At 40.5% G+C, this 23,972-nt stretch overlaps 1 protein-coding gene and 1 non-coding gene across 2 annotated transcripts; both read left to right on the top strand.

Moving 5' to 3' along the window:
* The first annotated feature begins 298 nt into the window (after positions 1–298).
* On the top strand, positions 299–23,583 carry CDC23 (cell division cycle 23). Its single transcript, XM_024752322.1, has 16 exons — positions 299–459; positions 545–617; positions 4,262–4,399; positions 5,350–5,392; positions 6,148–6,253; positions 6,348–6,480; positions 8,046–8,223; positions 8,309–8,406; positions 8,548–8,629; positions 19,853–20,006; positions 20,127–20,246; positions 20,567–20,642; positions 20,974–21,035; positions 21,736–21,814; positions 21,892–22,011; positions 22,808–23,583. The coding sequence occupies exons 1-16, from the start codon at positions 299–301 to the stop codon at positions 22,976–22,978; spliced, it is 1,794 nt and encodes a 597-aa protein (XP_024608090.1). The 3' UTR covers positions 22,979–23,583.
* Positions 4,656–4,777, top strand: LOC112404500 (small nucleolar RNA ACA64). The gene has a single exon (XR_003004105.1). It is a non-coding gene; the product is annotated as a small nucleolar RNA ACA64 (small nucleolar RNA).
* Positions 23,584–23,972: the final 389 nt, after the last annotated feature.

The raw sequence follows: 23,972 nt of genomic DNA, 5'->3' as shown, positions 1-23,972 counted from the left end.
CTGTTCCCAACCCTAGTTTCCCAAGCCACTTTCCCAATCACTCATTCCTCTCTGCCCCGCCCAGAAGTCGTGGCTATCCCCCCTCTTTCTTGTTCTAACTTTCGCGCCCCACTAGTTCTTCGCCAATCGGAGAAGTAATTGCCTCTTCCCTCCCCGCCTCTTACTGACGTTACGAGAAGGAAGATTTCTGATTGGTTTTTCTGGAGCAAGAGCGTGCCAATAACAGACAGACTTTTTTGGTGCGGAGGGGCAGCTAGTATTTTCGCTGGTGATTGGCTGGGGTGGCCAAGACGGGAAAATGGCTGCCAGCTCTTCTGTAGTCCCGGTGGTAGTGTCGGCTGCTGTGGTCCCCGCCCTGTCATCGAGCGGCGATTTCTCAAATTTGCGGGAAATTAAAAAGCAGCTGCTACTTATCGCGGGCCTTACCCGGGAGCGGGGCCTACTGCACAGTAGCAAATGGTAAGATGTCGGAGTCCGAGGGGACCGGGCTTGGATCCTCGGCCTTGGGAGTCTTTAGCTGATTCAGTTTGTGTGGGTGTTCCAGGTCTGCGGAGTTGGCCTTCTCCCTCCCGGCGTTGCCTCTGTCCGAGCTGCAGCCGCCGCCGCCTATTACAGAGGTAAGCACGTCTTCACATTGAGTGCTCCCCATCATCAGAAGGGATACTGAGTGCTCTGTCACCGGAAGGGAGCATACTGCTTAGCAGGGATGTTTGTAGGGGAAATGCAAGCATTCAAAGAGCTGGGTGTTTTAAGCGATTTTATCTGTATGTTTTTGCTGAGTTTTGAAAGACTTAGTGGTGCTCTTACTTAAGCTGGAGAGATTAGTAAACAGTCCTTGCTTAAGATTTCAGCCTTTAAGGTTTTCTAGCTCAACCTAGACAGTATTCATAACGGGGAGAAGCGTCAAAGGTTTTTATTGGGTTGGCCAAAAAGTTCCTTCGGTTTTAAAATAAAAATACAAATCACGCATTTTCACCAAGAAGTTTATTGAACAACGTATTCACTGTTTCACTACCTCCTCACATTTTTCAGGCAACTTCATAATTCCATCTTACCAAAAGTTTTTATCTTTTTTTTTTTTTGCGGTACGCGGGCCTCTCACTGCTGTGGCCTCTCCCGTTGCGGAGCACAGGCTCCGGACGCGCAGGCTTAGCGGCCATGGCCCACGGGCCCAGTCGCTCCGCGGCATGTGGGATCTTCCCGGCCCGGGGCACGAACCCGTGTCTCCTGCATCGGCAGGCGGACTCTCAACCATTGCGCCACCAGGGAAGCCCCGAAAACTTTTTATCTTTTTGAGCAAAGAACTGTTCCAGGTGCCTTTTACAGTCTTCCAGGGAATTGAAATTTTTTCCATTAAGAGAATTTTGTAAAGACCTAAATAAATGGAAATCCAAAGGTGCAATGTCTGGTGAATACAGCAGTTGAATCAGAACTTCCCAGACAAGCTGTAACAGTTTTTGCCTGGTCATCAAAGAAACACGCAGTCGTGCGTTATCCTGATGGGAGATTATGCGTATTCTGTTGACTAGTTCTGGAGGCTTTTCATCAAGTGCTGTTTCAGTTGGTCTAATTGGGAGCAGTACTCGTTGGAATTAATTGTTTGGTTTTCCGGAAAGGAGCTCATAATAAAGGACGCCTTTCCAATTGCACCATATACACAACATCACCTTCTTTGGATGAAAACCGGCCTTTGGTGTGGTTGATGGTGGTTCATTTCGCTTGCTTCACGATCTCTTCTGTTCCACATTATTGTACAGTATCTATACACTTTTCATTGCCCGTCACAATTGTTTTAAAAACGGAACGTTTTCATTGCATTTAAGAGAGAAAAACACATGCGGAAAAACGGTCAAGAAGGTTTTTTTCCGCTTAACTTACGTGTAACCCAAACATCAAAGCAATTCATATAACCAGGTTGGTGCAAATGATTTTCAACTCTTGATTTGGATATTTTGAGTATATCAGCTATCTCCTGCATGGTATAACGTTGCTTGTTCTCAATTAACGTCTCAATTTGATTGCTATCAACTTCAACTGGTCTACCCAACCATGCAGCCTCATCCAGTGAGAAATCTCCTGCACGAAACTTTGCAGACCACTTTTGACACGTTCGATCAGTCGCAGCACCGTCTCCATACACTGCACAAATCTTTTTTTGCGTTTCAGTTGCATATTTACCTTTCTTGAAATAATAAAGCATAATATGTGGAAAATGTTGCTTTTTTCCTTCTATCTTCAATATTAAAATGGCTACACAGAAGTTCACCAGTTTTGATAAGTTTTAAAAAAAGTTAACCCTGAGGGCTTCCCTGGTGGTGCAGTGGTTGAGAGTCTGCCTGCCAATGCAGGAGACACGGGTTCGAGCCCTGGTCTGGGAGGATCCCACATGCCGCTGGGCAACTAGGCCCGTGAGCCACAACTACTGAGCCTGCGGGTCTGGAGCCTGTGTTCCGCAACAAGAGAGGCCGCGTTAGTGAGAGGCCCATGCACCGCGATGAAGTGTGGTCCCTGCTTGCTGCATTTAGAGAAAGCCCTCGCACAGAAACGAAGACCCGGGCTTCCCTGGTGGCGCAGTGTTTGAGAGTTTGCCTGCGGATGTAGGGGACACGGGTTCGTGCCCTGGTCTGGGAAGATCCCACATGCCGTGGAGCGGCTGGGCCCATGAGCCATGGCCGCTGAGCCTGCGCGTCCGGAGCCTGTGCTCCACAATGGGAGAGGCCACAACAGTGAGAGGCCCATGTACCGCAAAAAAAAAAAAAAAAAAAAAAAAAAAAAAAACCCACAACACCAAAAATAAAAAAAAAAAAAAAATTAAAAAAAAAAATAAAAAAAAAAAAAAAAAAAAAAAGAAACGAAGACCCAACACAGCCAAAATTAAATAATAAATAAATATTAAAAAAAAAAACCCTGATGTGACAGCTGTCACAATACACTAACAAAATTGTTTCAAATGAAGTTAAAAACAACTAAGCACTACTAGAGTCATCTAATGGAAAAAAACCGAATGAACTTTTTGGCCAGCCCAATACAACAGCACGAAACTGATTTTGGATCCAGACAGCTCTGGGTTCAAATCTCAGCCATACTAGTGACTTTTGGCAACTTAATTAACCTCCTGAGCCACAGTTTTCCCTATCTGTGGATAATAGTATTTACTTTGTGGGGATATTGAGACAATTAAATGAGATAGGAATACATTTTATGTATGATCTATAGTATATATGTTTGCATAGTCTGTGTCATCTGAAAGATCTTTATCATAATCCATTTTATTTTTCCTGAAGATGCCATTTCTTGATTACCACCCCCACCAACCACACACACACACACACACACACACACACACACACACACACACACTTAAAAACAATGAATGTTCCTTAATCCAAAAGACACAATGCAGGTGAGAGGCAGGAGAAGAAATAAGTAAATGGTGAGTGTACGTGAAAAAGGCCACCACAATCCTAAGCTGAATGGCCATATTTAGGACATTTTCATCCAATGAAGAAAATATTGAACATAATTTTGGTTCCAGTTTTGTGCTGGTAATATTTGGACATGAAGGATGAGGAGAATGAAATTACTAAAGTTTTAATCAACTTATCCTTAGAATTTGGGGGGATTGTATGTTTTTACCTCAAATGTGCATCATTTCATTTTTTTTTTTTACATAGAGAATTATAGCTGTGTTTTTTTGGTTTTTACAATACTAACATGCAAAACTTTGTTGAAATACAAAAAGTATAAGTAATTCCACAGCATGTTGCATTTATGTGGAAATTTAAAAGTCTGCCGAAGGAAAGGCATGTCACATATTAATGCTAGACATTTTTCATGACTTTCTCACTTTTTCCTCATATCAAATCCGTATTACTGGCTCCATTTTACAGATGAAGAAGTGAATACTCAGAGAAGCTAAGTAAGTTCCCTACTAATGTCTTGAAACCAGGAAATCAAGGAGTCAGAATTTAAATCCAAGTCCCTAACACTAAAGCACATGCAATTTCCCACAACATTTGCAGAAACAATAAAAGTTTCTGAGTGCATTGGTTTAGTTTTTTAAATTTTAATGTTTTCCCCAAGCTTTTATTTTGAAAAAATGTTCTGTGACCTTACTTCATAAACTAATAAATAAGTATTAGGTTTTTGGGAGGAGGAAAATAATTATCTTTTCTTACATCTTGAAATTAATGAATATTCTTGGATTTGAACTTTTGTTATCCTGTTCCTAACCACTTACATTAACTTGTCTCTCTTTTAGGAGGATGCTCAGGATATGGATGCTTACACCCTGGCCAAGGCCTACTTTGACGTTAAAGAATATGATCGGGCAGCACATTTCCTGCATGGCTGCAATAGCAAGAAAGCCTATTTCCTGTACATGTATTCTAGATACCTGGTGAGGGCCATTTTAAGATGTCATTCTGCTGTCAGTGAAGTATCCATATTTAGAATCCCAGTAGCAAAAGTTTAATCTTCAAATAGTTTAGCAAAAGTCTACTTGGTGAATGTACTTTATAAATACTTAGCAATAATAAAGAAGACATCGTAAGTAAAGTAAAAAAAATGATGGTACGAAAGAAAATATAAAAATATTGGTAATATTCATTATTGACAAAGGTATGGGGCAGTAGACACTCTGTTTCAGGAGTAAAAGTAGTTTGGCGTTGGTTTGGTTGGCGTGCCTGTGGGTGAGATTTGGCACCCAGAACCACTGGGGCCTCAGCCCACCACCCACTTCTTGGTATGGGGAGATGAAACCCACGCCCCGACATGAGTGGGCCGCTGCTCTGGGCAGATTATGTCAATTTGAAATACTATGCCCAAACAATTCTTCCTTAAGAAACTTAACTTGTCCAATAGAAATACTTCAGTGTGTGCACAAGGATATATATATGTACAGGGCTGTTCATTGAACGGTTTTTTGTAATAGACAAAAAAATTAAAAACCTAAATAACCATTAGTCAAGAAATTCATTGTTAATTTTTGCCTGAAGTATTCTTTATTATAATGTTGCAAAATGATGATTTTCTACTCCAGCACTCTCTTGAGTAGTAAATTCTAAGCAAGAGCCTGTCTTCCCCTTCTCCACTTATTTATGTATTTATCTAGTATCAGTATGGACTCAAGAATTCCTATATTTTTAATTGTTTATAATTCATTATTTCACTTTATCATTTTGATACTCAGATTATTCCAGATTTGGCCAGTGGGAGCCCCCGAATAGTTGTTTAAAATTAGTGACCAATAGTAGATGTCATTTTGGTTGGACTTTTTGGTCGAATCAGGCTGCTACAGGTTTCAGAATAAGCGGAAAAAAAGACCTATTTATTGATTTTCTCTTACAGTCTGGAGAAAAGAAGAAGGATGATGAAACAGTTGATAGCCTAGGTATGAATTTCTTTCTCTTACCTTTTGGACTAAAACAGAGGTTGCAAACTCTATAATGCCTATAGGAGCCAGGCAGGTAATATAAACATGGGAAGTGGACGGAGGAGGAGTTTGCAAATTGGAGAGCACAACTGGCTGGTTGTCACCCAACTCCCTCTGAGGGTTGCCCTGTGGGAATGTGGGCCTGGTGTTGTCAGGGGCTTTCTTCTGCTGGCCCTAACCTGTTCCCTGCAACCTGAACCTAGAAATTTAGATTTTTAGTTGAGGCTTCTGATTTTTCAGCATTGATAATTAATTCAGATTTTTAAAAACCTGTGTGGGCCTAACAAAATATGACTGCAGACCACTTATAAGTTGCAGTTTCTATAATAAAGTAAGTGGACTGTGTAAGATGTCATTGGAGGGGGCTTCCCTGGTGGTGCAGTGATTGGGAGTCCGCTTGCCAGTGCAGGGGACATGGGTTCGTGCCCTGGTCCGGGAAGATCCCACATGCCGCGAAGCGGCTAGGCCCGTTAGCCATGGCCACTGAGGCTGCGCATCTGGAGCCTGTGCTCCGCAATGTGAGAGGCCACAACAGTGAGAGGCCCGTGTACCGCAAAAAAAAAAAAAAAAAAAAAAAAGATGTCATTGGCCACTTGTGAGTGTTTGCTGGAAGTTCCAGGTGTAACTTTGGTTGATGCCAAAGGGAATATCTAGGTCTATGAAATGAAAAACAGCAGTCTACCCTTAGATCAGAAACTCTGTTTCTTTCCTAGGCCCACTGGAGAAAGGTCAAGTGAAAAATGAGGCTCTCAGAGAATTGAGAGTGGAGCTCAGCAAAAAACACCAGGCTCGGGAACTTGATGGATTTGGCCTTTATCTGTAAGTGTTATAGTAATTTGGAACTTATGTGAGATATTCTTCTGAGTAGAGGGGAGATGTTGTTAACTTCTGTGATCATTCCCTTCTTTCCTAGGTACGGTGTGGTGCTTCGAAAGCTGGACTTGGTGAAAGAGGCCATTGATGTGTTTGTGGAGGCTACTCATGTTTTGCCTTTGCATTGGGGAGCCTGGCTAGAGCTCTGTAACTTGATTACAGACAAGGAGATGGTAAATTGAGATGAGCTATGTGAAAAATCTTCTGCTTCAAGTCTTATGTAATTCTTTAATAATGGGGTAGGGGGAGAAAGTTTTGCTAAACCTTTCATTATAGCTACCTCTTTGCTCCTTCTCTAGTCTCTTTCACTGTTGGGATTTAGGTCTTTATTTGAAAGACTGATGTCTAGATCTTGTTTGGTAGTTGCATTTGCATTCAGTTGACTTAGAGTATCTTTTCATATTCATGTTTTCACATTCAAGTTTTACTGTAACTTGTTTTATAGACTAAATGTTATTATAGTTTCTTTCTTAATTCCAAAGATGCTATAGGAACGATTTCTCTGATATCAAGAATTGAGTTAAAAACATTTTTAATGTTTCTTCTGAGCTGTCATAGGTCTCTGTTGAGATTTAGAGATTTGTTAATTAATGAAATAATGTATATGAAATTGCTTTATAAACTGCATTGTTTTATTAGTCATTGTTAGAGAACATTGTCTACAAAGTTTATTTTGCTGTTATTCAATAGTTAATAGAAGCAACAACACACTTCCTTTTGTTGGCTCTAAAGGACCAAGGGCTGGTTGATTTTCCCCAGTAGTGATACACGCTACTACATTTGTGTCTGAAATCTCAATCTTGGTTTACTTGTATTTACCTATCTCTAACTGCCTACTAGACTTTCATTGAAAGTTTGTTTTATCTCTGAACTCAGAATATGCAAAACCAAATTTCTCATCTTGCCTACCAAATTCTCTTTCCTCCTCCCAACTTGATGGACTCTCAGTTGTATCTCTGTTTCTCAGGATGCACCCAGTCTTGACTCCTCAGAGTCATATTTTGTCTCTTCCCTTTCTCTTATTTCCCTTTATCTAGTCGGTCGCCAGACATTGCCATGGTTACCTTCTTGTCTGCATCTCTTTCTCTTGGTTTCCTTTGCTGTCTTGGTTATCATCTCAAATTTGGATTACTTAAAAGTAATAAATACTTTCTATCTTAGCTTTCCCATTTTTATATTCCCATTTCCAAGCCATCTGGCATACTGTTTCCAAACTTATTCTTAAAGTACCCATGTCATCATGTCATTCTCCTGTCAAAAATTGCAGTGGTTTCCTGTTGCATCCCATTTCCTGTTGCAGCATAGGACCCACCCTATCAGTTCAGTCTTATTTTTCCACTTCTTCCCAACTCATAGCCTCCCCTCAAACTGAGCTAGTTGCCTCATTCTATTTACCCACACTCATTATGACTGTTTTTCCTCTATTTTTGTTGTCCTTACCTAGAATGTTGTCTTTTTTCTCTTCCTCTCCCTTTTTCTATTCAGTTTCTACCCATCCTCCAAGGCTCGCCTCAAATCCTGTCGTTTCTTTGAAGCTGTCCCCAGCTAGACCATTCCTCCCTATTCCTTCCTATTGTGCTTTGAGTCCTGTTCACTTAATTGAACTGCCCTGTGTTCATTATTAGGTACTCTAATAAAATTTTGGTGATAAATTCTTTTAGACAATATAGTTCCTTGATGTTCATTTGGGAGAGAGGTCAAAGTATATTAAGTGTGTTCCTCTCTCTCCTGCTGCCAGCTGAAGTTCCTGTCTTTGCCAGACACCTGGATGAAAGAGTTTTTTCTGGCTCATATATACACAGAGTTGCAGTTGATAGAGGAGGCCCTGCAAAAGTATCAGAATCTCATTGATGTGGGCTTCTCTAAGAGCTCATATATTGTTTCCCAAATTGCAGTTGCCTATCACAATATCAGAGGTGAGTGAATAAGGACAACGAAATACCATCAAACCCTGAAGGTAGTGCTGTGTTGTTTTCTGAATTCTCTGTCTTCTTTCTGCAGATATCGACAAAGCCCTCTCTATTTTTAATGAACTAAGGAAACAAGACCCTTACAGGATTGAAAATATGGACACATTCTCCAACCTTCTTTATGTCAGAGTGAGCTCCTTCCTTTGCTTGGACTTAAGCTCTTTTGTGCTTTGATCTCCTGGGTTGGATTGTCACCTAGTAGCATTAGCTACAAGAAAAATTATGTAGGGGTTCCTTTTTCATGCTTAGATCGTCTTTCTTTTCTTTCAGAGCATGAAATCTGAGTTGAGTTATCTGGCTCACAACCTTTGTGAGATTGATAAATATCGTGTAGAAACATGCTGTGTAATTGGTAAGAGTCACCACCTTTTTTCATCTTTATTGTGAGTAATCCAAATGTAAAAATAACAATAATATAAAAGTGTCAAAAGAAAAAAAGGGAATTCCCTGGCGGTCCAGTGGTTAGGACTCCGTGCATCCACTGCAGGGGACATGGGTTCGATGCCTGGTCGGGGAACTGGGATCCTGCATTCCTGCATGCCTCACAGCACAGCCAAAAAAAATAAGTGTCAAAGGTAACAAAATTCGGACTTCCCTGGTGGCGCAGTGGTTAAGAATCCGCCTGCCAATGCAGGGGACAGGGGTTCGAGCCCTGGTCCAGGAAGATCCCACATGCCGCGGAGCAACTGGGCCCTTGCTCCATAACTACTGAGCCTGTGCTCTAGAGCCCATGTGCCACAACTACTGAGCCTGTGTGCCACAACTACTGAGCCCACGTGCCTAGAACCCGTGCTCCACAACAGAGAAGCCACTGTAATGAGGAGCCCACGCACCACAACAAAGAGTAGCCCCCACTCACCACAACTAGAGAAATGCCGTGCGCAGCAACGAAGACCCAACGCAGCCAAAAATAAATAAAATAAATTTATTTAAAAAAAAAAAAGGTAACAAAATTATATACAATAGAATGTGAAGGATCACTGTAATCCCACCCCCAATATTGGTGGATATGACTCCAGAATATTTTTCTGTGTGAGTACTAAAAATGGTGTATGTGTGTGTGTATGGTTTGCTTGCAAAAACTGTATCACTATACACACTGCTTTGTAATGTCCTTTTTTTTTTTTTTAACATCTTTATTGGGGTATAATTGCTTTACAATGGTGTGTTAGTTTCTGCTTTATAACAAAGTGAATCAGCTATACATATACATATGTTCCCGTATGTCTTCCCTCTTGCGTCTCCCTCCCTCCCACTCTCCCCATCCCACCTCTCCAGGCTGTCACAAAGCCCTGAGCTAATATCCCTGTGCCTTGCGGCTGCTTCCCCCTAGCTATCTACTTACTACGTTTGTTAGTGTGTATATGTCCATGACTCTCTCTCGCCCTGTCAAAACTCACCCTTCCCCCTCCCCATATCCTCAAGTCCGTTCTCCAGTAGGTCTGCGTCTCTATTCCTGTCTTACCCCTAGGTTCTTCATGACATTTTTTTCCCTTAAATTCCATATATATGTGTTAGCATACGGTATTTGTCTTTTTCTTTCTGACTTACTTCACTCTGTATGACAGACTCTAGTTCTATCCATCTCATTACAAATAGCTCAATTTCATTTCTTTTTAAGGCTGAGTAATATTCCATTGTGTATATGTGCCACATGTAATGTCCTTTTTTTTAACCTAACAATATATCTTTTCCATCTTTCCATGCTAGTACATGTAGAGTTGTATTGTATTATTTTTGATGGCTATTTAGTATTTTATTATATAGATGTGCCATTATTTTTATTTAATCATTTTCTGTTGTATAAGTTGTGGCTAGTGTTTGTTAACATAAAAATTGCTTCAGGAAACATCTTTGTATGTATATATTTATTTTTGCATGTTTATGCAACTATTTCTGTATAATTAGTTCCTTGAAAGGCTGGATCAAAAACGTGTGTATTTTTTATATATATATGTGGGTTTTTTATTTTAGTAAATTTATTTTATCTATTTTATTTTTGGCTGTGTTGGGTCTTTGTTGCTGCATGCGGGCTTTCTCTAGTTGTGGTGAGCGGGGGCTACTCTTCGTTGTGGTGCGTGGGCTTCCCATTGTGGTGGCTTCTCTTGTTGCAGAGCACGGGCTCTAGGCACGTGGGCTTCAGTAGTTGTGGCGCACAGGCTTAGTTGCTCGGCGGATGTGGGATCTTCCTGGACCAGGGCTCGAACCCGTGTCCCATTCATTGGCAGGCGGATTCTTAACCACTGCGCCACCAGGGAAGTCCCTGTATTTTTAAATTATTATTTTATTTGTTTATTATTATTATTATTTTTTGCGGTATGCGGGCCTCTCACTGTTGTGGCCTCTCCTGTTGCAGAGCACAGGCTCCGGATGCGTAGGCTCAGCGGCCATGGCCCACGGGCCCAGCCGCTCTGCGGCATGTGGGATCCTCCCGGACTGGGGCACGAACCCGTGTCCCCTGCATTGGCAGGCGGATTCTTAACCACTGCGCCACCAAGGAAGCCCCTATTTATTTATTTTTTAGCTGTGTCGGGTCTTAGTGCGACAAGCGGGGTCTTTGTTGAGGCATGCAGGATCTTCTGTTGTGGCGTGGGCTCTTTGTTGTGGCACACGGGCTTCTCTCTAGCTGTGGTGCGTGGGCTCCAGAGTGCATGGGCTCTGTAGTTGTGGCGTGTGGGCTCCAGAGCACGTGGACTCTAGTTTGCAGCATGCAGGCTCAGTAGTTGTGGCGCACAGCCTAGTTGCCCCATGTCATGTGGGATCTTAGTTCCCTGACCAGGGATCGAACCCACATCCCCTGCATTGGAAGGCAGATTCTTTACCACTGGACCACCAGGGAGGTCCCAAAGCCTGTGTATTTTAAACGTACTAATATTACTAAAATGTTTGTAAGAATTTCCAATCCTATGAAAAGAGATGGGAGTGTATCTTTTTCTGTATCAGGGTGTCTCACTCTTGGCTCTATTGACATTTTTGGCTGATAATTTCTTTTGTGGGGGTCTGTCCTATACATTGCAGGGTGTTAGAAATATACCCAGCTCTACCCACTAGATGTCAGTAACCTCCTTCCCCCAGTTGTGCAGATAAAGCCAAATAACCTCTTGGGGTCAGAATCATCCTTGGTTGAGAACCATGGCCCTATGTACTTGGCCACACTACTGTGACCTGATAATCAGTTGACATAATTAGATGAATGGCCACTCTTGGATAAAAGTAAGCTTGGTTGGTTGTGATTGAAAGCCTAAGTTTCCTGGAGATGAAAGACCCTGTTCCTGGGTCTTTGGTGACACTGCATTGAGAACATACATTTGTATGTTAGGATGTTGTTAGTAAACTGATAGAATTTCAATTCAGTCATTCAATAAATATTTCCAGCCCTTTAGGAAGTTGTAGTATAGTATGGGAAATAAATATTAAAAAAAGAAAAATCCGGGCTTCCCTGGTGGTGCAGTGGTTGAGAGTCCGCCTGCCGATGCGGGGGACGCGGGTTCATGCCCCGGTCTGGGAAGATCCCACATGCCGTGGAGCGGCTGGGCCCGTGAGCCATGGCCGCGGAGCCTGTGCTCCGCAACGGGAGAGGCCACAGCAGTGAGAGGCCGCGTACCAAAAAAAAAAAAAAAAAAAAAAAGAAAAATCCTATGGGAACATAGGTAAGAGGAACAAATAATCTTTTCAATATCAGAGCATTGTGAATGAAGTATAACGTCTGTTAAAGTGAGGATGGAACTCCAGTTTATTCAGAAAACATCTTTTGAACATCTTCTGAGTGCCAGATATGGTGGTTTGTGTTGCAGTACCTACCCCATTACCTACTGAGGAAGACCAGTAAGAAACAACTGTAATATAGTGGGTTGAGGATTATGATTGAAGTAAACATAGGATGCTAAGAGAGTACATAGGAAAGGTAGCTAATCCAGTCTAGTTAGGGAAGGCTTCTTTAGAAGGTGATACCTGAAGGATGGGCAGGAGTGAAAGAGTTCACTAAAGGAGGAAATGGATTGACTTGGGAAGGGTATTGCAGTGCAGAGGCATTGAAGTGTGAAACAGACAGTGATCCTGAAATAGTTTAGTGTCCTGAAGCATGGTGTGGGAGGAGGGAATGTATGAACGGGGCCAGATCTTGAAGAGCCTTTTGTGCCTTACTAAAAGTTTGGATTTTATTCTTAAGGCAGGAGAAGTCTTCTGAAGGATTTTAAACCAGAGAATGATAAATGTTTTTAGATTTTCATTTTCAAATGATAACTGGAGACAGTGTGCTGGGAGGATTAGAAAAAGGGCAAGACCAACAAGGAGGCTTTTGCAATAATCCAGTCTAGAGATGATGAGAGCCCAAGCTGAGGTATTGGCAGGAGGAATGAAGAGAAGCGATTAGATTTAGAAGATATTTAGGAAGTAGAACTTAGAGGAATTGGTGAATGGGTAACCAGATTGATAACAGTGTCCTTCACCTGAAGAAAGGAAATAGAGGTAGGGGAGATAATGAACTGTTCCTTTTTTAGCATACTAACTTAAAGCCAGTTAAAATCAAAGGATATGGGCTTCCCTGGTGGTGCAGTGATTGAGAGTCCACCTGGCGATACAGGGGACACGGGTTCGTGCCCCGGTCCAGGAAAATCCCACATGCCGCGGGGTGGCTGGGCCCGTGAGCCATGGCCGCTGAGCCTGCGCATCCGGAGCCTGTGCTCCGCAACAGGAGAGGCCACAGCAGTGAGAGGCCTGCGTACCGCAAAAAAAAACCAAGCAGAACAAAATCAAAGGATACGTACATACGAAGAGTAATGCTTTAGGAGTTTCTGTTTTTTTTATTTTATGTATTTATTTATTTTTTGGCCATGCCTTGTGGCTTGCAGGATCTTATTTCCCAGACCAGGGTTTGAACCCGGGCCCTCGGCAGTGAGAGTGCGGAGTCCTAACCACTGGACTGCCAGGGAATTCCCATCTGGTTTTTTAAATAATCGTTTGATTGGTAAACTTCTTAATGAACTGTTTTTTCTTCAGTGTATCTGTAATGCCTAGCGAAGTTCCTGACTTATGGTCAATAAATGTTTGTTGAATTCAGCCCACCTATCTTAAAAATCAAGAAAAAGGAACATTAGATATGACAAAAAATATATTTCAGCTTTCACAAAGGAGAAAGAAGGGTGGAGAGAGAAGAGAAGAAACTGAAGACCTGAAAGAGAATGAAACCACTTAAGAATAGAGTGATGGCAAGAATCTCCTACTTGTTTAGTCCTTGCTTCTGCAGTTATGTCTTGATGTGAATTGAATGCTTCCTCTGCATCTTTTCTGGAGTCCCAGTCTCTTTACACACACACACACACACACACACACACACACACACACACAAATACGTATATGTATGTGTATTTATATATGTATATATTACAGTATAGCATGGTTAAGATTTGGACTCTGGAACAAAACTGCCCAAGTTTAAATCTTGGTTTTGTTACTAACTAGCTGTGTGACATTGGATTTAACTTCTGTGCACTATACTTTCCTCATCCATAAAGGGATAATAACAGTAGAACATTCTCCCATGTATTCATTGTGAGGAGTAAGTAAATTAACATATAAAAAGCACTTATAACAATGTAAGTTGCCCAGCACATTGTAATCATTCAGTACATTTTAGCTGTTCCAACTGGTCAGAAAATCTCATCTACTTAATCTTTGCCCAGAACTTGCCTGTTCTGACTTCCTTAACACCTCCTTTGTCATCCTGACTCCTTTAGCAGCTAAAGCTTATACCCTTGCTACCACTACTTCACTTCTCCTGTTCTATTACAGAAGTTAACCTTTGGACAATCTGCCTAGAGTTTGCTTATTCCTCTGTCTCTGGGTCTGAGTCAGTGGCAGAAGCAAAGGTATCCATTTATAGGACATAAAACCCTCCATCTTGCTTTTTTCCCAGGTGAATGTGAACTTGAATGATCTTAAGTGATACAGACAATTGTTATAAATAATTTCTCCTGAAGCAAACTGACAGCTGAATCTAGACAAATTAAAAGCAAAGACAAACGCATGTATAGAAATCTTATTACTTGTTTTTTACCAAAGTGGAATTGTATAATTTCTCTGCAATTTGCTCTCTCCGTTTGACAGTATATCATTATCTCTGTAAATTAGTATATATACATTTAAATCCATCTTTTTATCTAAATTGCACATGCAATTTATACATAAAGGAGATTTTTTTAAAGTGCAGGGTTTTTTTCCCTCACTGCACCTTTCCTCCTTTAACATACTTGTGTTAGCATGTCCCATACCACATGAAACATACACATATGCAGGGTTTAATGGGCTGTTTGCTTACAAAAATAGGATCATATTACACACATTTCTCTGTATTTTACTTTTCTCACTCAACAATATCTCATGAAAAATCCCTCAGAGTCTTGGTATATCTCAAATTGTTTTTTCTTCTTTTCTTCTTTTTTATTTTTATTTATTTAAATGAATTTATTCATTTATTTAATTTTTGGCTGCACTGGGTCTTTCCCGCTGCACGCGGGTTTTCTCTAGTTGTGGCGAGCGGGGGCTACTCTGTTGTGGTGCGCTCGCTTCTCTTGTTGTGGAGCATGGGCTCTAGGCACGCAGGCTCAGTAGTTGTGGCTTATGGGCTTAGTTGCTCCATGACATGTGGGATCTTCCCGGACCAGGGCTCGAACCCGTGTCCCCTGCATTGGCAGGCGGATTCTTAACCACTGCGCCACCAGGGAAGCCCTCTTCTTTTTTTAAAAATTGAGGTATAGTTGATTTATAGTATTAGTTTCAGGTGTACAACATAGTGATTCAAGTTTTTTATAGATTATACTCCGTTTAAAGTTCTATAAAATATTGGCTATATTCCCTGTGCTGTACAGTATTTCCTTGTAGCTTATTTATTTTACACGTAGTAGTTTGTACGTCTTAATCCCCTATGCCTATTTTGCCCTCTCCACTTCCCTCTCCCGATAGGTAACCACTAGTTTGTTCTCTTTATCTGTGAGTCTGTTTCTGTTCTGTTATATTCATTCATTTGTTTTATTTTTTAGATTCCATGTATAAGTGATAATAGATAGTTTGTCTTTATCAAATTGACATTTCACTAAGCATAATACCTTCCAGATCCATCCATGTTGTTGCAAATGGCAAATTTTCATTCTTTTTAATGGCTGAGTAGTAGTCCATTATGTATGTATACCACATCTTCTTTATCCATTCCTCTGTTGATGGACACTTAGGTTGCTTCCATATCTTGGCTATTGTAAGTAATGCTGCTGTGAACATTGGGGTACATGTATCCTTTCAAATTTGTGTTTTTGTTTTCCTTGAATATATACCCAGAAGTGGAATTGCTAGATCATATCGTAGTTCTATTTTCAGGTTTTTGAGGAACCTCCATACTGTTCTCCCTAGTGGCTGCACCAATTAACATTCCTACCAACAGTGTACAAATGTTCCCTTCTCTCCACATCCTCACTAACATTTGTTATTTGTGGTCTTTTTGATGATAGCCATTCTGACAGTTGTGAGGTGATATTTCAGGTTTTTGAGGAACCTCCATACTGTTCTCCCTAGTGGCTGCACCAATTAACATTCCTACCAACAGTGTACAAATGTTCCCTTCTCTCCACATCCTCACTAACATTTGTTATTTGTGGTCTTTTTGATGATAGCCATTCTGACAGTTGTGAGGTGATATCTCATTGTGGTTTTGATTTGTTTTCCTTTTTAAAAAAAAAAAAAAATTATTTATTTATTTTTGGCTGCGTAGGGTCCTTGTTGCTGCACGTGAGCTTTCTTTTAGTTGCGGTTTTCTTCTAGGAGTTGCTGCACATGGGCTTTCTTTTAGTTGGGGGCTACTCTTCGTTGTGGTGTGTGGGCTTCTTATTGCGGTGGCTTCTCTTGTTGCGGAGCACAGGCTCTAGGCACGCGGGCTTCAGTAATTGTGGCGCATGGTCTCAGTAGTTGTGGCTTATGGACTCTAGAGTGCAGGGTCAATAGTTGTGGCACACGGGCTTAGTTGCTCTGCGGCATGTGGGATCTTCCTGGACCAAGGCTCAAACCCGTGTCCCCTGCATTGGCAGGCGGATTCTTAACCACTGCGCCACCAGGGAAGCCCCATGATTTGCTTTTCTGATGATTAATGATATTGAGCATCTTTTCATGTGCCTATTGGCCATCTGTGCGTCTTCTTTGGAAAAATGTCTATCAAGTCTTCTGACCATTTCTTGACTGGGTTGTTTGTTTTTTTGATATTAAGTTGTATGAACTGTTTATATATTTTGGATATCATTTGCAAATATTTTCTCCCATTCAGTAAGTTGTCTTTTTGTTTTGTTTTAATTAATTTATTTATTTTTGGCTGCATTGGGTTTTTGTTGCTGTGCACAGGCTTTTCTAGTTGTGACAAGCAGGGGCTACTCTTTGTTGTGGTTCACAGGCTTCTCATTGTGGTGGCTTCTCTTGTTGTGGAGCATGGGCTCTAGGCGCGCAGGCTTCAGTACTTGGGCTCGTGGGCTCTAGAGCACGGACTCAGTTGTTGTGGTGCACGGGCTTAGTTGCTGCATGGCATGTAGGATCAAACCCATGTCCCCTGCATTGGCGGGCGGATTCTTAACCACTGTGCCACCAGGGAAGTCCCTGTTTTTTCGTTTTGTTGATTGTTTTGTTTGCTGTGCAAAAGCTTTTCAGTCTAATTAGGTCACATTTGTTTATTTTTGCTTTTGTTTCCTTTGCCTTAGGTGATGGATCCAAAAAAGTATTGCTATGATTCCTGTCAAAGAGTGTTTTGCCTCTGTTTTCTCCTAGGAGTTTTAATGGTTTCTGTTCTTACATTTAGATCTTTAATCCATTTTGAGTTTATTTTTTTATATGGTATGAGAAAGTGTTCTAATTTCATTCTTTTACATGTAGCTGTCTAGTTTTCCCAGCATCACTTATTGGAGATGGTCTTTTCCCCATTGTATATTCTTGCCTCCTTTGTCATGATTAATTGACCATAAGTGTGTGAGTTTCTGGACCAGTACCATACTGTTTTGATCACTGTAGCTTAGTAGTATAGTTTGAAGTCAGGGAATGTGATGCTTCCTGTTTTGTTCTTCTTTCTCAAGATTGTTTTGGCTGTTCAAGGTCTTTTGTGTTCCCATACAAATTTTGGGATTATTTGTTCTGGTTCTGTGAAAAATCCCATTGGTATTTTTTTAAAAAATATTTATTTATTTATTTGGCTGCGCTGGGTCTTAGTTGCAGCACACGGAATATTCATTGCTGCGTGTGGCGTCTTTGTTGCAGCATGCAGGATCTTTAGTTGTGGCATGTGGGATCTTTAGTTGTGGCATGCGGGATCTTGTTCCCTGACCAGGGATTAAATCCGGGCCCCCTGCATTGGGAGCCCAGAGTCTTAACCACTGTACCACCAGGGAAGTTCCACCGTTGGTATTTTGTTAGGGATTGCATTGAATCTGTAGATTGTCTTGGGTAGTATGGTCATTTTAATAATATTAATGGTTCAAATCCATAAACAAAGTATATCTTTCTGTTTGTGTCTTAATTTTCTTTCATCAGTGTATTATAGTTTTCTGAGTACAAGTCTTTTAACTCCTTAATTAGATTTACTCCTAGGTATTTTATTTTTTTGGATGTGATTGTAAATGGGATTGTTTCATTAATTTCTCTTTCTGGTAGTTTGTCATTAGTGTATAGAAATGCAACAGATTTCTGTATTAATTTTGTAGTGTGCAACTTTACTGAATTCATTGATGAGCTCTAGTAATTTTTTGGTGACATCTTTAGGATTTTCTATGTATAGAATCATGTCATCTGTAAACAGTGGCAGTTTTACTTCTTTCTTTCTAATTTGGATTCCTTTTATTTCTTTTTCTTATCTGATTGCTGTGGCTAAGACTTCGAGTACTACATTGAAAAAAGTCACAAAAGTGGGCATCCTTGATTTTTTTCCTGATCTTAGAGGAAAAGTTTTTAGCTTTTCACCTTTGAGTATGATGTGAGTTGAGTAGATGTTATCATATATGGCCTTTATTATGTTGATGTTCCCTCTATACCTACTTTGTGGAGAGTTTTTATCATAAATGCATGTTGAATTTTGTCAAAAGCTTTTTCTGTATCAAGATGATCATATAATTTTTATTCTTCATTTTGTTAGTGTGGTGTATCACATTGATTGATTTGCAGATATTGAACCATCCTTGCATCCCTGGGATAAATCCCACTTGATCATGATGTATGATCCTTTTAATGTATTGTTGGATTCAGTTTGCTAATACTTTATTGAGGATCTTTTCATCTATGTTCATTAGTGATATTGGCCTGTAATTTTCTTTTTTTGTGGTATCTTTGGTTTTGGTGTCAGGGTGATGCTGGCTTTGTAGAATGAGTTTGGAAACATTTCTTCCTCTGCAATTTTTTGGAATAATTTGGAAAAGATAAGTGTTAGCTCTTATCTAAATGTTTGGTAAAATTCACCTGTGAAGCCATCTGGTTCTGGACTTTTTTTGTTGGATGTTGTTTTATTACTGATTCAATTTCATTACTGGTAATTGGTCTGTTCATATTTTCTACTTATTCCTGATTTAATCTTGGGAGCTTATACATTTCTAGGAATATGTCCATTTCTTCTAGGTTGTCCATTTTATTGGTATATATTAAAAATAGCTTTATTGAGGGATAATTTACATAACATAAAATTTACTTATTTTAAGTTTACAGTTCACTGAGTTTTTGCTAATTTATACAGTTGTGTAACCATAATCATAATCCAGTTTAGAACACTCCATCATCCCAAAAAGTTCCCTTGGGTCTATTTGCAGTCAGCCCTACTCCCAATCCCCAGCAGATCTGCCTTCTCTCTGTATAGTTTTGCATTTTCTGGAAATTTCATATAAGTGGAATCTTGGAATATTTAGTCTTATTGTCTAGCTTTTTTCACTGAGCTCTTTTTCGAGGTTTGTCCATGTTGCAACATATGTCAGTAGTTCTTCTCTTTTTACTGCTGAAAAGTATTTCGTTGTCTGGATATATGCTACATTTCGTTTATCCATTTACTAGTTAGTATAAGAAAGATGGCCTTTATTCCCTTTCTTCAAAGAAAATTTTTTATAGAATCTTAAAATCTTTCATATATTCTTTTTAAGACCAATTATAATAGAACTTCCTTGATTCTTGTGGAAGAGGGGAGTTCAGAGTGCTACCTTTTTAATCCTTTAGGTACCTCCTTAGAAACCTAGGAAGATAGTTGGAAAACCACCAATCTAAAGCATACTCTAGGAATTTCCTACCCTTTATTAAGGAAATATATGTATAAATGCTATATTGAGAGGAAATAAAATGAAGAAAATCTTTGTGGTGTTAGGAAACATTTTTTTTTTAAAAAAACCAGAATGTGTGATAGATAAAATATATTTTCCAAGGGAATGATGGTGTTGCCCATATGTAGAATTTGGCTTTTCTGCAAGGACTTTGGGGGAATGGGTTATGGTTCATGCCTACTCTGTGGAATGCTGCCTATTTTAGTGACTTATTTTTGCCTTTCTAGTTATTTATATATTTTGTTTGTTTGTCTTTCAATTAGGCAATTATTATAGTTTGCGTTCTCAGCATGAGAAAGCAGCCTTGTATTTCCAGAGGGCACTGAAATTGAATCCTCGGTATCTTGGTGCCTGGACGCTGATGGGACATGAGTACATGGAAATGAAGAACACATCTGCTGCTATTCAGGCTTATAGGTGAGCATTTAGTTGGAGGGGGAGATGGAGCAGATTGTTGTGATTTTAGGAGTCTCTATTGAGCCTGCAAGTCGCTAACTTTGATTCTGCTCTCTTACCAGTCTCTCTTCCATTTCTTAGGCATGCTATTGAGGTCAATAAGCGGGACTACAGAGCCTGGTATGGCCTTGGGCAGACCTATGAAATCCTTAAGATGCCATTTTATTGCCTTTATTATTATAGACGGGCCCACCAGCTTCGGTAAGTCGGGCCACTTGATGATGTGTTTGTTGTGGGAAGGACTGACACTCTTCTTTCTCTTTTGATAGATATTGAAGAATCACAGTGAATGGTTTTGACTCTTAGAGACCTAAATTTAAACATGCCATATGTTGTTTAGTCATTTTTATGTAGTGTATTCTACTAACGTGTTAATAGTATAATTGTGAACACAAAATAATATAATTACATGAAGTATTGGATTAAAGCCCATTCCCTTCATAGCTTTGAAATAGTGGTGGTGGTTCCTCAAGGGAGGACTTCAGTTTTTGCTTGGATTTCCTATTTCTCTTCCCTCTCAGGCCCAATGATTCTCGTATGCTGGTCGCTTTAGGAGAATGTTATGAGAAACTCAATCAACTAGTGGAAGCCAAAAAGGTATCTGAAATTGGGTCCTGAAGAGTTTGTGTGGAAATCTGCTGTTTGGATGAGGGGTTGAGCTATCTGTGCTTAATTTTCCTTCATGTAGATCTATCTACATAGGGAAGTCTGAATATTTATAGGCACATAGGGTGTATAAAGCAAAGTGGGGCTGACATCATTAGTGGGAATGTTAGTATGTAGCCTGGACCTATCAGATCTGGTAAAAATGCTTTTTATTCTTCAAGTCTGAACTTCTGGGAGGCTTGCAGGACCTGAGTCTCTATGTGATTAGTCATGGCACATGGGGCAGTGGTTGAAGTGACCAGTTTATTTATTTTTTTGACAGTGCTATTGGAGAGCTTATGCCGTGGGAGATGTGGAAAAGATGGCTCTGGTGAAACTGGCAAAGTGAGTGAAAGAGTGACACGCTAGTGATATTTCTGTTGGCTTCTCTGGTGAGGTGGGTCCTGCACATTCTAGAGCTTCCCATCCATCATCTACATGAATGAGGGGGTGTAGCACAGTGTATGATTACTGGTCTGGAAATTTAGCCATCTTGACTCAAGAGAATGCTACTTCTCTTTGAAGAGGAATTGTTTTCCTATTTGGAAAATTCAAGAATGAATTGAAAGAAATGAAATTTTTATGTCAGAGCAGTCTAGGAAAACTACTTTAGGTACTAATCTCCTCCTGATAAGGCCCAGGAAAATAAGGAATAACTCAGAAATGATAAGGAAAGAGGTTCTTAAATGCAATTTCATTCCTGCCAGTTCTTTTCTGGATTCTTACAAAAAATCTGAATTGCTTGGTATCTTTTTTAATCTCACTCAGGGTATTACCAGGGAATTTTTGCAATGGTATATTATCCAGCTTAAGTGTTTACTAACTTTCCCTCCATCACCAGTAGCAGAGTAATGATTCTAAGCTTTGATGAAGTAACCACCACCTCTGGGCACTAATACTATTCTGGGTCCCACTGTGTCATTTATGTCAAAATTTGTACTTGTCTATGTATTATCATTTTTTTATCTTAACTGTGTGCTTTTACTTTTTATCACTAGCTTGCTTTGAGATATGATTTATACTTAAAGACCAATTTCTTTTGTAGGCTTCATGAACAGTTGACTGAGTCAGAACAGGCAGCCCAATGTTACATCAAATATATCCAAGATATCTATTCGTGTGGGGTATGTGTCATGAGCATGAGAATTGGGTTGCTGATCTTATTCTTGTCACCTCAGTCATTCTTGATTTCCTTATCTAGGAAATAGTGGAACACTTGGAGGAGAGCACTGCTTTCCGCTATCTGGCCCAGTATTATTTTAAGTGCAAGCTGTGGGATGAAGCTTCAGCTTGTGCCCAAAAGTGCTGTGCATTCAATGATGTGAGTATCAGTTCTTTAGTAAAAGGTTTGGATTTTAGGTTCTAGCACATGACTTTACTATGATCTGGGGGTGGAAAGTGGAAGGTGATTAGGAGGGTGAGTGGTTTGCATTCAATCTGTAGATTGCTTTGGGTAGTATAGTCATTTTCACAATATTGATTCTTCCAATCCAAGAACATGGTCTATTTCTCCATCTGTTTAAGTCATCTTTGATTTCTTTCCTCAGTGTTTAATAGTTTTCTGAGTACAGGTCTTTCACCTCCTTAGGCAGGTTTATTCCTAGGTATTTTATTCTTTTTGTGTGATGGCAAATGGGGTTGTTTCCTTAATTTCTCTGATTTTTCATTGTTGGTGTATTGGAATGCCAGAGATTTCTGTGCATTAATTTTGTATCCTGCAACCTTACCAAATTAATTGATTAGTTCTAGTAGTTTTCTGGGGGCATCTTTAGGATTTTCTATGTATAGTATCACGTCATCTGCAAACAGTGACAGTTTTACTTCTTCTCTTCCAATTTGTATTCCTTTTATTTCTTTTTCTTCTCTGATTGCCATGGCTCAAGAGGGAGGGGATATGGGGACATATGTATGCATATGGCTGACTCACTTTGGTGTGCAATAGAAACTAACACAGTATTGTGAAACAATTATACTCCAATAAAGATTAAAAAAAAAATAAAACAGGGTGACTGGAAAGGCTACCTTGTTCTGTGGAACTTGGTATGTCAGTATTTTAGAAACTGTTTTTGAGAAAAGCCTTGGACATATTTTGACACATTTGCCTGACTTTGTTTCAGACCCGGGAAGAAGGTAAGGCCTTGCTCCGGCAAATCCTACAGCTTCGGAACCAAGGCGAGACTCCCTCCACCGAGATGCCTGCTCCCTTTTTCCTCCCTGCTTCACTGTCTGCTAACAACACTCCCACACGCAGAGTTTCTCCACTCAACCTGTCTTCAGTCACACCATAGTTGGCTACTTTCAAGCCAGCGCATTGCCAGACCCATATTAAGCCTTACCTCCATGTAAAGAACAGCCACGTCTATTCTTCCAAGGACCTTAGTTCTTTTTGTTTGTACACATGGAAACAGCTCCTTGGGGAGTTTATAGAATCACCTGCACAGTAGACTGACAGAAGAATCCTGGCAGGAACAGATACTGTCTTTGCCAGTTTGAAGCACTTCTATCTCCCTTCTGTTCAGAGTGGCTATAGATCTTGGCCTTTTTCCCCAGACCTTTTTGCCCCCCCAAAACATCCCTTTAACAGCACTTTAGCACCGGCAAGGCTACAGGGACAAAGTTTAAATGCTGCTGGGAGTGGGAGATTTCTTTAGAGAGGCAAGGAAGAAAGAAGGGAGAATAGCTTGCAACTCTACCCTCTGCTGATAGTAGGGCACTGGATACCCTAGGAAGGTCAGGGCACTGGATAGACATGACTCATCATTCTTTGATTTGCTGAGCATGACTATTCTGATATCAGAGATTAGGTTTAAATGGGGTGAAGGTATACTTTTGTTCTTCTGCCGTTTTTTTTTTTTTTTTTTGGTGGGACGCAGGCCTCTCACTGTTGTGGCCTCTCCTGTTGTGGAGCACAGGCTCCAGACGCGCAGGCTCAGTGGCCATGGCTCACGGGCCCAGCCGCTCTGCGGCATGCGGGATCTTCCCGGACCGGGGCACGAATCCGTGTCCCCTGCATCGACAGGCGGACTCTCAACCACTGCGCCACCAGGGAAGCCCTGGCGTTTTGGTTTTGAGGCGTCTCTTAGAAGCTTTCAAATTGGAAGTAACTTACTAGAGTTGAACAAAAGAAGGGGCAAAAGGACTCTCACTGAGTGTGGAACTGCTGATGGCTCCTACTAAGGGGAAAAGATGTCTATAGAGTTAGCTATACACCTACTAAAGCAGAGCAAGGAGGCAGGGTTACAGAGTTTCATGGACATTTGGGTGTGATAACTTCTGTGATTA

The sequence above is a fragment of the Neophocaena asiaeorientalis genome, unplaced genomic scaffold (assembly GCF_003031525.2).
Source record: "Neophocaena asiaeorientalis asiaeorientalis breed wild unplaced genomic scaffold, Neophocaena_asiaeorientalis_V1.1 scaffold204, whole genome shotgun sequence".
Lineage (NCBI taxonomy): Eukaryota > Metazoa > Chordata > Mammalia > Artiodactyla > Phocoenidae > Neophocaena > Neophocaena asiaeorientalis.
Note: the sequence above shows the minus strand (reverse complement) of the source record. Positions and strands in the feature narration are given on the sequence as shown.

Bases quoted from the DNA above. Each gene is read 5' to 3' on its own strand.
- CDC23 (XM_024752322.1), top strand. From the start codon at position 299: ATGGCTGCCAGCTCTTCTGTAGTCCCGGTGGTAGTGTCGGCTGCTGTG. The intron at 8,630-19,852 runs GTAAGAGTCACC...TCTTTCAATTAG, and splicing joins AGAAACATGCTGTGTAATTG to GCAATTATTATAGTTTGCGT. The intron at 20,643-20,973 runs GTATCTGAAATT...TTTTTTTGACAG, and splicing joins AACTAGTGGAAGCCAAAAAG to TGCTATTGGAGAGCTTATGC.